The sequence below is a fragment of the Sprattus sprattus genome (assembly GCF_963457725.1).
Source record: "Sprattus sprattus genome assembly, chromosome: 10".
NCBI lineage: Eukaryota > Metazoa > Chordata > Actinopteri > Clupeiformes > Clupeidae > Sprattus > Sprattus sprattus.
This window is the reverse complement of record NC_137908.1, coordinates 17,224,158-17,239,413: the sequence shown is the minus strand read 5'-3', so window position 1 is coordinate 17,239,413 and position 15,256 is coordinate 17,224,158. Positions and strand designations below refer to the sequence as shown.

The 15,256-nt window shown below is 42.0% G+C and overlaps 1 protein-coding gene across 1 annotated transcript in view; it reads left to right on the top strand.

Annotated features, from left to right (window-relative positions):
* Window positions 1-8,647: 8,647 nt before the first annotated feature.
* The window catches only part of LOC308371476 (integrin alpha-5-like), a gene marked incomplete at its 5' end in the record, with an annotated part of 38,298 nt that continues 31,689 nt past the window's right edge, over window positions 8,648-15,256 (top strand). The window contains one exon of the mRNA XM_080846385.1: window positions 8,648-8,892. Coding sequence (XP_080702511.1) covers window positions 8,648-8,892 — 245 coding nt within the window. The remainder of the gene's footprint in view (window positions 8,893-15,256) is intronic.

The window sequence follows — 15,256 nt, the reverse complement described above, 5'->3', positions numbered from 1 at the left end:
AAGACAAAGGAGATGTGAACACAGAAGAAATTCCACTGGACTATGGACAGATGATTCCAGTAACCTCTGCTCCAATAGCTCCACCATAGCGTGTGGTGTATATTGATCTCTGCTGCATGGAATATGCTGAATGAAGATCCTTGATGCCAAAACTGAATGTCATAAACCAAGCCATGTTGGCAGTCATTTTTGTACTTCCTGGGTTGAAGTAGCTAGCATAGAATTGGCCATTGTTAATGAACCTTTCCAAGTTTAAATAATACCTCCATGGTGACAGTACGCTGTGTCAGCTGTTGGCATGTAATTGAGGGAGTGGCTTCCAGTGGTTGGTCTCCAGGGCAGCACAAGGAACAGGGACTACACTACCAGTCCACCAGAGAGCGCTACACACACACAGATGGAGAGGCTTGTAGTTCTGCAATGTGCTTTGGAAAGCCTGTGTATTTTCTTTCCTACTGCAGCACAGCAGCAATTGCTAAAGACTGTTTTGCACTCTCATCAAGAAAGAAACCAGAGCAATCCATCCAGTGACGTTTGTTTTTGAATAGGTGCGGTCAAACTTTACTTTCGATTGTTTTGTCTATACAACCTTTGTTTCCTAATTGTATTAAACACTGATCCTATCCCTGCTAGACAAGACCACTCACCTTGGTCAGCAATCTCACCTAGGTCAAATGAAAATAAACACAGTCTGAAGACAACAAACCAAAAGTTAAACATAGAAACACATGCATACATAGTAATTGATACGCCACACTGTATGTGTTTTTACTTCTTCCTGGGGGTTCTGGCTGTTATGGGGTTTCCTTATAGGGGGAAAGGAGATGTGTGCATAAGTAAAGGACAACTGTGTGTTCTTCAATGGCCATATTTCTCCTGGCAAATAAAGAGTATGATTTGTGTGGGAGTGTTTATGTGCTTACCTGTGCAATGCACCTGTGTGTAGGCTACTGTGTGTTGGTCAGGTGAGTTGATCCTTTCATCAGCTGGGGTTTGATATAGACAAACAGTGCCTCTGAGAGAGACTGGATGATATAACCAGGACTCCATAGTCAGACTCTATGCTCTTATCACTGGCTTGCATTGTCTGAAATTTTCAGAGCAAATACATGTATTTATTCTTTTGGACAAAAAGGCCAGCATACTATGTTTGAGCAAAACTGCAACAAGTGATATTCATCAAGTCAGAATGACCTTTTCATCAATCCTCTAAACACTTACAAACTTAGTCAGTGATTTCATTTTAGTTTTCTCCTGCCAGAGGTTTTTGGGGCTTCATGAGAAAAACAGCCGAATCTCCCTTAGTGCTCGTTCATTCTCCTCTCTGTATTGACCCAGGAGACGTATGCTTCACGGCTGACTACTTCCATCGCTAAATGCACCTATCATGACTATTAAAGCCATAACTATGTTTCTTTTTTGTGAATGAGGTATTTTATTGTGTCCTTAATTCGTTCTTCATTTGGCATTCTCAAAGCCTAATATATTTTAAGTAAATTCTAACCTTGCCATCATTTTCTATAGTCATAAAATAGTTTTTGTAAACTTAGTTTCTCCTGTTTTTGAAAATGGATGTGCTTCTCTGGTTATAATTCTGCACTTTCCACTGAGACGCTACAAAATGTAAATGCCATTGTTTTGCAGGCAAGTACAGGCCTATGTGAGTGATGCTTATGCGTGTGTGTTTGTGCTTGTCGGATTCAGTGACGCCTTATGTGTGAGTGTTTGTGCATGTCGGTGTTTGCGGCTGTGTTTTATTAGACTCTACACACTCAGCGAGGTTCCGCTGTGCTGACAGGCGTGATGATGGATCATTTTCACAGAATAACCCCCCACCCCTGAGACCTTCAGTTCATACTGCAACTACATCACAAATATGTGCCACCACACCACAAAGGGCCTCCATTACACTGATTTTTATATGCTAGCAAACATGAAAGAATGAATTAATTCACTAGCTACTTAATCAACAGTGGGTTTGCATCAGTGAAAATGTCTGGCTTGAATAGTTTGATTGTGCAATCTGATTTCAAGTGGTTTCCATATGGACACAAGATCCACAGTTGCACTCAAAGATTTCTTTCAAAAAGCTATTTCGTCATAAGACATTCCGCGTCCACCACAAAGCCTGCCAAGGTTGCTGCGGGTAGAGGTCAAACTCGAGGCCATGGACCTATACACACACTCACTCACAGACATGAGTTGTAACTGATGCTTTGTGGCCAAGCTCTGTGAAAGAGTGACAGAGCACATCTGCATGTGAGAGAGTGGAGCTGACTGCGCCACCACTACGTATCTGGTTCCAATATTGTAGGTTCTCAGAAACAAACAGGGATGCAAGAGGGATGCAAAGAAACTGAAAAAATGTACCCTCACATCTAAGGGGAGACTTACGGAGAAGGTGAAGAACAAAAAACAGTTGATGTTAAAGATAGGTTTGGGAGGCAGGTACTGCTTTGTGCACACCTGGCCTGTGTTGTACAGATGTCATTTTAATGAGTCAGACTGCTACTGAGGGAGTGAGTCATGGGGCTGACTGCTCCATGAGCACAATGGGGTCTCTTTCCTCTAAGACCTGCTGTCAGCCAGCTCTGTTGAAGTGTACAAAAAATTATTTAGAAAAGACTTGGGACTTGCCCTTTTCTATGACTCTATCGCTTGCGCATCTTGTTATGGTTGCACTTGTTGCGAACCACAACATGTCTATTATGTGTGAAGGTTTTTTTCTGTGTCAGAATACCAAACTATGGACACAGCTGAACAGAACACCAGACCATGGACACAGCTGAACAGAACAAGACTGGTGTCATGTCTTGTTATGGTATAGACCTACAGTGTTATCCTTTATCTACGGCCATGGCCTGTCGAGGATCATGAGCAGAAGATGTTGCTTAAAATGTTTCTGTGTAGTTTTCTTATAGAGACTCCATCTGATTCTGATTTAGAACAAAAACAAATCTCACTCTCTCTCGCTCTCTTGCTCTCTCTCTCTCTCTCTCTCTCTCTCTCTCTCTCTCTCTCTCTCTCTCTCTCTCTCTCTGTCTCTCTCTCATGCATACACATACATACAGAAACACACACTCAGTTAGTAGTTTCCTGCTTGCACATTTCACGTTCATAGTTTTGCGAACATGTGCAACATGTTATTCCATTTGAATTTGAGTTCAATTTGACCTGATGTTCGGTTCAGCAGAAAAACCCAAAACAGGCAGATTGCACTGTAAATCATGCCAGCTTCACATCAGGCAGATGCAGATGGCATGTTTTCAATATGCTTCTGCTCAGGGACCACATTCCCAAATTCATCACAATTTCTTGCTGCTGTTGTTGTTTTTGTTCAACTCTGGGCTTTTGGGATAAATGGAAGAATTAATTATCAGTTGCCTTCTCATTTCATCCCCCCACACAACCACATTCTTTGCCCATTTTCTTATACCGTTGTGATGTTCTCTCTCCCTCCCTCGCTCATAGCCTTCTTAAATAGATAGCAAATGTTTTTGTTATATGTTGTTGTTATTAAACTAGGTGTTTCTGTTTCGACTCTACTGACTAAAATGGCTCCCATAACAAGAGTGCACTTGACAGCTGTAAACGTTTTTTCTCCCCTTCTCTCGCTCTGAACTTCTTTTTCTGTCCCTCCTCCAAACCGTTCCTGTATTGGTCCCTCATAGCAACCCAGAATAACACTGTTCTTTTTTCTTCTCATGTTCCAAACCGTTCTCTGGATATTCCATTGATGGAAGCCGAGACATTAGGAGCAAAGAGGCAAGAGAGGAGAGAGAGAGGGGCGGAGGCCGGCTATTGCGTTAATGGTGGTGTTACAAATGGGGAAACTCCTCTATGACACCCTCAGCTTCAGTGGTCAAGCAGCGCTCAATCACCCCACAGCCTGACTTTGCCAGACTCACTAATGGCTGCCAGACCTCTGGAACCAGGCAGACTCTCCCTATTCACATACTACAACAAAGATCAGAGGGAGGCAGAGAGACTGAGTCTGGGAAAATGCTCAGAAATTGTGTAATACTGGTTGTATAATGGTTATGTTATTTGTTCTTTGTACACATAATTCTTGCTTTTGCTGATTTTAAATACATGAAAAAAATTACCATTCATGAAGCAGGGGCACTGTGTAGAAAGTTCTTGTAAGGGAACAAAACAAAGATTGTGCTCCTTTATTACTCACTGTGACAGAATGCAGATCTCAGTGCGCGTGTTCCAAGCACATCAATTCTTATCTTTAAGCACTGACAGGACACTATGCAGATATATACGTTTGTGTGTGTGTGTGTGTGTGTGACTGACTACATATTTGGGAAAGTATTTGATGTGAGAAGGACATCTTTGAAGCTAAGAGTAACACTTTGGTAAGGCCAAACTTGTTACGAGTATACAGCATGTCTTTGTGTCTTGTGTGAGAGAGTATGAGTGTATGTTTGTGCATGTGTGTGTGTGTGTTAAACAGGAACTCTTTTGGGGATATTATGCTCCAAGCACCATTAAAGCTGAAGGAGGTATTTTCATCATCATTGCTCACACATACTGTTTGAATTACAGCACACGCACATATGCGCGCGCACACACACACACACACACACACACACACACACACACACACACACACACACACACACACACACACACACACACACACACACACACACACACACACACGCACACACACACGCACACACACACGCACACACACACACACACACACACATACACACACACACACACACACACACACACACACACACACACACACAGACCATTAACAAACACCCAATCCACCCGAGTGGGAAAGGAGAGTAAGCAGGGGGGAAGGAGCTATCAGAAGGTTGAAGGAGTTGAATATGAACAAAGCACACTGCCTCTGTTAGCTGTCTGCTGGTTCAGTCTGTTCCATGCAGGGAGCTCTGCTCTGGGCACTGTCCCGAAGGTGATTCGGCTTTTTCCACAACCTGCAGCCAGAAACACAGAGACCTTCACTCACTTCCTTTCTCTCTCGGTTTCTATTTTCCAGCACGATGTGTGTGTGTATTTATCACACATCTATCTGTGTCAGGTTCTGGTTCTGTGTGTGTGTGTGTGTGTGTGTGTGTGTGTGTGTGTGTGTGTGTGCTCACTTGTGTGCGTGCGCGTGCTTCAGATCAGACTCTTGCAGAGTTTTTTTCCTCCTGCTGATGACAGATGACTTTCATCTCTTTGGACAGCAGACATCACTCAGCAAGTTCCTGATCCCATCATACATAAATCCCAGTCATCCAGCATCAGCCAAAGCCAAAACCACTTGGCAGATGTGCTCCTGTCACGCCGGACATAGTCCAGAACCCACTTTGAGACCTGGCATCCCAGTTAATGCCAGCCAATCACAGGACAGACAGATACACCCTGACACGTAACTCAATCAAATAATAATGAGGTAACTGAGAGATCCGGGGAGTATTGCACATCCTCCTGGCCAGACTCCTGACCTTTTCCATAGACGCTTGGAAATGTCCTAGATGGTTTACAAGAATGGACCCACCCTGTTGTGAAATAAAGCTGAAGAATGACACCATTGATAGCCTTGTGCTGTGCCAGTCAACCACAAGATGCACAATAGACTAGCTGTAAACTGGAGGTGTTTATTTCCATCCATACACTCAAGAAAAGCATTGTATTTTGCAGCCTGTGACCACAAAATATTTTCCATGACAGGGCTCCAATTTTGACAATTATTGTGCACAGACTGGGGTGCATATCTGTGTTATTTGGGTGACTGATGGATTGGGCCTTCACTATGTCCAATAATATGTTTGGCCTGCATCTGTTTCTTTCTGAAAGATGTTTTAATTGCTTTTGTACAGATATCACTCAACGGCTGTAAGAATACATTGGGATAAATTCATTTTAGTTTCCCATGACATTTTTACAGACGTGTCTCTGTTTTAGTCAGTTGAATAATAATTATAAGTAATATAAAAGTGCTCAGAGACTCATCCAGCCCTGCTATCTTAGGTGTACAGAGCTCAGCTAGATGATTAACTAGATGTTAACCTGCAGAATATTGACATTGGAACAATAGTGATCAGATCAGACAAAGCCTTTGAAACTTCTGAGCTGATTTTGCATTGATTCTGCCTATTGCAGTGGCCAACCATTGAACAGTGTAGGTGGGATACGGCAACTACTGTGTCAATGTGGATTTGATAAAGAAATACAACATTTTCCCATGGCTGACTGATTATTGATCTGCGTTCAAGTAAGCTGTTGCAAAGGTTCATCCTATGAAATTAAGTAACAATCATTGATCATCTTTTAATTGATACTATAACTGATATAACTATCTTAACACTATAGATGATCAACACTTCTTGAATGGTATGTAGTTACAGCTGGGTCAGAAGGCAATACACAGACAACATTGCAAAGACGTTATACATTTATCTGTGAAGTACACATTACAGACAGATATAAAAAAGCACAACAGGGAGATGTATACAGAAAGATAACCCAGAGGTGACATAAACACACACACTAGGTTACTGTATGGAGGTAGTTCTGTTGGGCGTTTTTAAGTTCCTAGTGCTTGCAACTTAAACATGTATATACATTGAACATGTGTTCAATACAGTCAGAATCTTATCTCATATGCACAGAATGTGAAGATGTGTGTGTGTGTGTGTGTGTCGTTGACAATAAGTGATTGAATGCTTCTGGTGAGTGTGTACTGAATCAGCAGATTAGAATAGATGAATGTGATAGAAAGTATTGGAAACTGTTCTCTTGTCACGCACTTGCTTGCGAAGGTAACTGCACAATGTGACAAACCACATTTTAAAGGAATAGTTAATCCATCTATTTAACTTTATTTTATAGGTGTTGGTCTGTATATCAATACACAATTAACACATATATTAAGGGTATACAAAAGTATACTGGATTATAATAACAGGCTGTGTCTTTGAATCAATGTATTTCCAGTCACAGATTGGGAACTGCTTTCTCAAATATGAAATGATCATGTCAGTAATAGTACTTCTAGTAATTCTATTTTTAAATTGGTCTGCATTATGTAGGTTATTCATCAATAGTTGATGTGCAATAACATTTTCTCATACTGTCCTTTCCAAAACACAAGGATGCACTGTACTGTAGTAGTAGCTCACTCTCCAGATGGAAACAAATGGAACTGTATCATGACTGCACACAGATAGTGTCTTGGGAGATTGCAAAACAAGATGTTCACATTCTTGGGGATCACGAAGGAGCTGTTTGGTTCATATTCAAGACATACCTGTACTTGTCTTGGGAGGCTCCTCACAGGGTGGAGAATGGTGTCAGTGAGAGACCTGTCAGCAATGTTGGGTTAATATTGCCAAATTCTCACACAATGAAGACAAATTATTATCTATACTATTGAAGCTGTAATTTGAAATGGGAAATGACAGGAGGTTACTCACTTAGGTTTCCAGAATGAGTTTAAACAGCAGAAATATTTTAAGATCTCAGTGTGCACCACCTGGTGGAACAGTTGAAGGTAGTACATACACAGTGGTTTAACAGCCACCAGGTCACAGCACATGGATGGCGTACGAATTAAAAAACCTTTAAGTGTTGTATAATTTGATTTCAATCTCTTCCTCCACACTGGATTCAATGTCAGATGTCATGTGACACATGAAAGTGACATGACATGACATGACATGACATTGAAATAACCACATAGAGAACTTCATTTTGTTTTTGTCAGAACAGGAACGAGTTGTACTTTGAGACAGGAGTTAAAAGGGCAGTGTAACCTTTTGACATTAGTGGATCGATCTGCATCTGACACCAGAATCGGACATAAACATATTTTCCATTGTAACAATCACATCTGCATTTTTGATCACATTATGGATGAGGTTGGTATGACCTTGATGCACTGCTCTAAAGTCTGAAAGTGTCCAAGTGCCAAGAAATATTACATAGTGGAGAAGCCATAATTGAGCCCGAATGATTCTTGGAAGGGGAGGCTGAGATATTATCCAGAGGTCCAAATTGTCTGCTCTCAGCCATGTGACTGACCTGGTGTATATCAAACACAACTTCCTCCCTTCCATGTAGCTGTGGTTAGGGTAATTTGCCTGGAGACTCTCTAGACAACTTTTATGGTTTTAAAACTATTGTGACAATAAATCAACTTACTAATTTGCTATCTTGGTGATCCTTGGTGGAGCTATTATAATTTCCATCTGAATCCATCATTTTTGTCCGGGCTTAAAATTCTTGGCGCAGTGCAAAGATTTGCTACAGTCCAAAGAGGTGACATGTTTTGGATAACTGATCAGTGTGGATGTGGTCAAGTCTACACCAGTGTTTACATCATTGATACATGATGTTGGGACTCTCTCACTTGCTCTCTCGTCTCTCTCACTCACACCGACGCCCCCCTCTTGTTTAATATATCGAAAGCCCCTCCTCCTCAAAACTTCTTGACTGGGAACTCCCTCTCCATTTCAACTAACAGACCGCTGAGGAGCAGATGGGAAGGTGATGCGATTGCTAGGGGAAAGAGAGCGGAGGTAACAGATTTAGCGGACTTACTCAATCATGCAGAAATCTCTACCGTTAAAAACTGGACAACTCCTGGATGCCGTGCTTTTGCCATAGAATTGTTTGAATGTTACTCCTGCACAATACAGATATGGGCTCTACGAGAAAACCCAGCAAGGGCTCAGCAAAGTTTCCCTCACCGTTACGATTCCCAAGATTTCGACTGTGCGCGTCTTTCATTGTATGGATAGCGGCTCTGGCGTCAGTCTGCGCGGGGTTTAACCTGGATGTGGACAATCGTGTGGTATACACTGGACCAGAGGGCAGCTACTTTGGTTACTCTGTGGACTTCTACGTTGACAGCTCATCAAGGTCAGACTTATTCCTCTTAATTAGGACTACAGTAATATATTGTAATCACAACCATGTTGTAATCATGTCACCGCGCACAACTGGTAATTAAACTAAATTCAACTGATTTGGCTGTTGATCTCGTCAGTCCTGGCTCCAAATTTAAAAGTCAACACCGGCCTGCCATACCACCATACACAGTATCTTTATCCTTGAACTTCCAGCTCTAAGCAGTCTGCTTTGTTCTTGACCCCTCACTGACAGGTGTACAATTATTGTGTCAGTTTAACTGATTGAAAGGAGCATCCTCCTTTATTGTGGGGCCTCTGTAACATGTTACCACTGCTCAGATCTTCAAGAGGCTACAGCTGGTCAACAGTTACAATAGAGAACTATGATGCTGCTCCATCTATTGGCCTATCCATATGTCTATCATGGTGTACATTTGACATGTGTATGCTAAACAATAAATACACACACATACACACATCCTCATTGGTTTTGCACAGGCCTTTCTTCATTAATTAGAGGGTGAATATGCCATGTAACTGAGCTTGTGGAGTTCATGTGGCCTGTGGTCATCAGCCTGTGACGTAATGCTGGAGATCTCCCTTGAACTTCAGTACAGTGCGTGTTTATTTTTGGAGAGGTTACTGACCGCTGTCATTCACTGGCTAATCATGGGTTTTATTAGTTCGATTATCCCTCACCCTCTGTTTCTCTCATGTGTCATATGTGCTGTTTTTCTTCCCCTTTATTTCTCTGGTTCTTTTTCCTTCTCTGTTTTTCCATTCTCTTTTTTGGCCGTCCAGGCCAGATTAAAAACTAATTAATTAAATAAAAGTGTATTTTTACTGAAACGGAGGCAGGGAAGTTGAATAAGCCATTTTCGGTTCATGTGGGGGAGTGGAAGCGCTCTCTTTCTTGCCTTTTCTCTCACCCCTTCCACTCTTTATCTCTGTTTGTGTGTGTGTGTGTGTGTGTGTGTGTGTGTGTGTGTGTGTGTGTGTGTGTGTGTGTGTGTGTGTGTGTGTGTGTGTGTGTGTGTGTGTGTGTGTGTGTGTGTGTGTGTGTGTGTATGTGTGTGTGTGTGTGTGTGTGTGTGTGTGTGTGTGTGTGTTCAGAGTATAAATCTCAGCCTTCTGGATTATGCAGTTTTGATTCACAAGGCAAGAATGTCATATTTGGCGATGCCGCAGGATCTTTCATCTTTTGATACAGTAGCCATTTTTATGTGTCCAGATAAAATCTAAGCATTTTTGGATGGAGTGGTTGGACATCAGTGGCTGGAACCTAATATTTGTATTGTTAAAACCTCTAGGGTGTGTGTGTGCGTGTGTGTGTTTGTGTTTGTGTGTGTGTGTGTGTGTGTGTGTGTGTGTGTGTGTGTGTGTGTGTGCGTGTGTGTGCGTGTGTGTGCGTGTGTGTGTGTGTCTGTGTGTGTCTGTGTGTGTGTGTGTGTGTGTGTGTGTGTGTGTGTGTGTGTGTGTGTGTGTGTGTGTGTGTGTGTGTGTGAGTGAGTGTGTGTGTGTGTGTCTGTGTCTTTTCAAACTGGATCAAAATGGAAACGATCATTTTCATAGTTCCTCTCCTCAGCTTTAGTCTGTATACATCACAATAGCCACATTCCCGATTGTTTTCCCCAAGCCTCAGAATCATCGCTGTAGGTTTGGCTGGATAAAGCAATGCTTTGCCATTTGTTATTTTATAGATATCACATTATTTGAACTGGCTGTCATCCTCGTATTTTGTAAATGGCTGGAGGGTACAACAGGCCATACTGAATTCCAACTAGGCCACTTTTGGAGCCTGAGACTCCATATTTTCTCAGTCTCTCTCCTTCATCACTGCATCGTCTTGCTGATCATTGCATCGTCTTGCTGACCTCTCCTGCTGGTCATTTGCTTCCGTTTCAGCTGCAGAGCTGCATGTCTCTGCATCGGGTTACTGATTGTAACGCTGGATCTACCCAGGCCAATATAAAGAGTTCACACTTATCACCTTCCAAACAAATGTTATCCTGGTTCCTGGAGATTACGAGTATTTGCGTTACATAAGCACCAAAGCGAGCAGTTACTGTAGAGTGGAGGAATGAAAGACTGTTTCCCACGAGGGAAGTAGGGAGGGAATATTTGAGATGTTATTTACCCACAATGCAAAAGGATGGAACGCTACGAGACATCTCCAATTAGAAAAAAAACAGCCCTTAGTTTGTGAGCCAATCAGGTCCGGCCGGTCGGGCAAATTGAATTTTCATGCTGGAGCATTACCATGTGAGCTAACCACAGAGTTTTGTGTGAGTCAGTTCAAAATACGCCAACATGTTGAAAACAGCACCGGCGTAAGCACATGGTATTATGCCAACCTAAAAAGGGCTGCAAAGAAATAAACTCCCCCATATGTTCTGTATTTTTTTTCCCTCTTTACCTCTCTTGTAAAACTGTGGCCTCTGTGAACACAGGTCAGACTGCAAGAGCCCAAGACAATCAGTTGGAAGTGAGGAATGTGTTGTTTAGTGCCACTCTAACAAGAGCACATAATGACCTGCATTTATGAAGCTTTATTTCCTAAATTTGCTTGGCGAGATGTCATGCATGCCACAGGTTGAAACTATGACAAGCCACCACAGGGCAACTTCCAATCAATCGCTCTGTTTTTCTCTGTGCACTCTCTCTCTTCTCCTATCCCTCTCTCTCTCTCTCTCTCTCTCTCTATCTCGCTCGGTCTCGCTCTCTCTCTCTCTCTCTCGCTCTCGCTCTTCTCCTATCCCTCTCGTTCTATCTCTCTCTCTCTCTCTCTCTCTCTCTGTCTCTCTCTCTCTCCCCAGTGGCTGTTTTCCTAGTTTACACCAGCAAGAATAACACTGATGATTGTTTATCCCTGTGGCCTTTTTAACAAGAGAGCAGCTCTGTCATTGGGAAAAATAGTCCTTTGTCTGTTCAATTATGCGTGATTTAGGATACCATTAAATATGTTTTATATTGCTCAACTAATTGCTCAGTGGATTTACAGTAAAGCAATGAAGGCACTGCTTTTGGCTTTTCAAAACTCGTTTTTGAACACATCTACTTCAGCTGAACTTATAGTGTGAGGGAAAAAGATTTCCATGCACTGCCTGCAGGTCAACCCAGCAAATGAATAGTCGATATACCACTGTTTCAGTGCAGTCCATCTGAAGTACCAGCCTTATGCCTTTCACATTCTGCCTGTGTCTGAGGCTGGCTCCCCAGGATGACGTAGTGTTCTTTGGAACAGGCAATTAGGTGTTTCCTGGTCACTGACTCTCTGCCATAGCTCTTATTACCTCATCATTTATTTGATTTCCACAATTTTTTTTATAAAGGTCAGTGCTATTTTAGAGCCTGCTGTGTGCACACAAATCTTTTCCAGCAGCGAAGAGGGGTATAAATGACTCTTTATAGAGTTACATGGCAATTCATCAGATGCTGTGAGGGAGGGGTGGACGTCTTGTCGTCAGAGGTGTAGAAGTTCTTCCATCTTTCTCAGCCGCAGAGGTGAGGTTGAAGGGGAAGTTCAGTATAGAGCGTAACTGAATATTTCTGTGATCATTAGGATGGCTGTGTGATTCTGTGTGTCAGATAGATTAGGTCAGCTATTTTGTGTGGCCAGTGTTTTAGAGGGAGAAGCTTCTCACTCAGAAGGAATGTAAGACATGGAGACTGGGTGTGTGTCTATGCTCAAGGAGCTTCCAGTTGCAGATAGAGAGAGATACAAAGAGAGAGAGAGAGAGAGAGCATGAGAGAGAGAGAGAGATAAAGTGAATGAAAAAAAGTGAGAAAAAAGCAAAGCAAAGAAAAAAATGATATGTTTAACCACAAAGTTGTGAAATTGCGCCTTTACAAACACTACTCTTTAAGACAGTTCTTACAGACAACTGCAGGTTGAACTAAGCGCTGCATGTGCACTAGAAGGACAATCCGGAGGTAGACAGCCATATAATAAAGTGTGTGAGAGGTAGAATCCGTCTGTTTGAGGGAGCAGACCATGAAACTGTCTCACGGCATAAAGACATCTCTCTGACTGCGTGGACGTCCTTAAGGCCCCGGGCTGACAGATCTCTGTGAATGTCATTACCCTACCGTCGACTCCGTAGTGCAACAGCTCCTGTAAGCTCAGGCCTGAAAGAGGAGACGCGCTGTCATGGTGTCTGTGTCCACGACAACCGAGAACTCTAATCCATGCCTGTTCTGTCTCAATCAACATTCCCTTTTACAGTTTTTTACAATTGCTAAAACACATTCTTGAAACAGTCACTCATTTTCTCTAAACTCTAAACACAAAACCTCATCTTCAAGCACTATTTACAAAACCCCTGAATTCTCTTGCAAAATGAAACTTTCGCCTCAAAACAGTTTTACCTGTGCTCAAAATCAAACACTGCTGTCAAATCATGAACAAAGTGTTCAAACTTGTATACACTTTCAAGCAGTCAGTAAACAATACACAAAAAAATAGAAAACACACTGTTCAAAACATATAGTTCTCAGGGAGAAGTACATTTTTTTTTTACCTCAAAACAAATTTCATATTTATCTATCATTGACTTTTGATGAATGAAAACATGTTCTCTCATAGTAGCTATACAAATGTATCAGAAATTACTTCTTTGCTTTGCTCTAATTTGTGTTGGTTCTTTCTCCTTCTTGTACCCCTATAGTACTGTACCCTGCATCTCACTACTCACAACTCACTCTTGTTCTTTGTTGATATGAACCTGCAACCAGTCAAAATCTATTGAGCAATCAGTACTGTTACTGTACCAAATAGAAAGCACAATGTTCAGGGCCATACAACATGTTTACGTATTGTCCTTATACAGCCTACAATGCACTGTAGGCCTACTACAATATACACTACCACAGTAAAAGGGACACAAATCAAAGGAGTCAATGTGGTGTTTACTTGTCCTCCTCCCCTCACATTGTTTCTTCTATTCATTCTCAGACTTTCTCCTTCCCACCTTCAACAACCTGTTTGCTCCCTAAACTGGCTCATATTGGTTGTGTCACATCATTTGATACAAGTTAAATCAATTTTGAGTGGTTGTGTTCAATCAATGACGTTTGTTCTCTATTTGTATTTGATTGTTGCAACTTGTGTTTACCAGTATGGATGACATGTGAATTAGAGTGCAGAATGTGTTTTAAGACTGAGAATGTGTTTAGAGTTTTGCTGAAAAGTCTAAGTGAGACCCGAAAAATTGTGTTTTACCATGAGAAATAGTTTAAGGTATTGACAACAGACTGCACAATTAGCTTCATGAGTTCAGGCAACTGAGAACTTTGTTCAGCCAGTGGGTTTTAGTGTTTTAGCAATTGTAAAAAACTGTAAACACACACACACACAAACACACACACAAACACACACACACAGAAACACACACAAATACACATGCACACACAAACACACACACACACACACACTGACACACACACACACACACACACACACACTGACACACACACACACACACACACACACACACACACACACACACACACACACACACACACACACACACACACACACAGCTATGCCCAACGGTGGCCTGATGGCCGTTAGGGTGTCTGAGAGCGCTGGAGAGCTTGATCTGGTTTCACTCAGCTGTTTCGTTTTCAGTTTGTTTTGTCATACCTGGATGTGGGCCCCTCAAAATCGCTCTCAGCCTTATCTTTTCCTGTGTCCAGATCATTTCCAACACACCAACCATGACATGTCCTATTTTCAGCTACACTCCAGCACATGCTGCATATAACTTTTCATCATTACTATAACCAGCAGTGCTAATACTATGATAAAAGGGCACTAAGTCACAAATACTCTGATAAAAGGGCGCTAAGTCACAAATACTCTGATAAAAGGGCACTAAGTCACAAATACTCAGATAGAAGGGCTCTAAGGCACAAATACTCAGATACAAGAGCTCAAATACTTTGCGTAATTTCAAGTTTGACACAGGAGACTCTGTTCTGAGTCACTAAGAACCTCCTTGATGAACGCTACAATCCGACTGTTTGCCCAGGAGCTGCAGTCCAATAACACAGCACAGATGGAGGATTTGAAGTGGCCTGTTTTGCCTGATTCAGCAGGTGATGCCCAGGGTGGAATACGCCTTGGCCTCAGCTCTTCAGAAGAATGTTTTCACAGACTGATCTTGGTTTTACTTTTGTACTGATGCAGTTTTGCTTACAGACTTACTGTTAAGTTGTTCATCATACTGGTGTCTTGATAAGCTGTCATGAATCACCCATGTTCACACACTTGTCCACATCATCGACAGTGAGGACTTTTATGTTCAGTTTCCCAAGAGAAAATCCTGACAGTCAGACAGATTATGATGAGAAAGTTGGACCAGGTCCTGCTT